Here is a 781-nt window from a genome sequence, read left to right on the forward strand (position 1 = left end):
TTCATTCAAAATATAAACTATCCAGGCATAAAACACCATAACAAAAACATTGACGTACTCAAAACACACCTCCGCACGTTTCGTTTTGAGATTTCAAAATTCAAAAATGCCCTACATAAATGGAAGTTGTTTTATTATACAAAAAGTTGCTTTCAATTGGATAATTTTCAAGTGACTGCTTGTTTAGCTAATAAAAACATAATTTTCGATGGACTGCGATATAGATAATGCACCATTAATGAAACTGTTTTGACATGGATGTTTGAAGTGAACGAACACAATCGTAGAAATGAAGTCTGAAGAATTTTTCACATCTCAAAGCAATATTGTATGGTCCTACCTACTATATAAATATTTATGGTACTGTTGAACAGACGTACCATGTAGTGAAAGTTTTTATAATATGAAAAGGATTAGAAATAAAAAAATATTACCTTCAGAAAAGTAAAATTAACTTTATTGTATCTGAAAGTGTGCACATACAAAACGTAATGCTAATGATAAAAAAATTCCATCTTTCACTCATTTTACTGTTTTGCATAACCTTTGTTCATTACATTGAATTCTTGTCTCAGGCAGGTATGGTCGTAGTACAGCAATTGCATATACATATTCTGATGATGTTACTTTTGAATACTTTTGAATTCACATTTATATTTCCATTTTGTTTATTTCTATTCTGTGAAACATTATAGCTGTAATTTGAATGAAGTTACAAAAATTGCTTTAGGGTATATATGCATTAACTTGTCTGCTTCCACTATTTGGAATTGCTGCTTTT

At 29.6% G+C, this 781-nt stretch overlaps 1 protein-coding gene across 1 annotated transcript; it reads right to left on the reverse strand.

The window, feature by feature from the left end:
• Window positions 1-198: 198 nt before the first annotated feature.
• Window positions 199-236, reverse strand: Tsp_06752 (hypothetical protein; the record flags this gene model as incomplete). Its single annotated transcript, XM_003380547.1, has 1 exon — window positions 199-236. A coding segment is annotated over exon 1 (38 nt), but the record flags the coding sequence as incomplete, so codon positions are not given.
• Between the last annotated feature and the right edge of the window lie 545 nt (window positions 237-781).

This window comes from Trichinella spiralis, assembly GCF_000181795.1.
Source record: "Trichinella spiralis strain ISS 195 chromosome Unknown Scfld2, whole genome shotgun sequence".
Taxonomy (NCBI): Eukaryota; Metazoa; Nematoda; class Enoplea; order Trichinellida; family Trichinellidae; genus Trichinella; species Trichinella spiralis.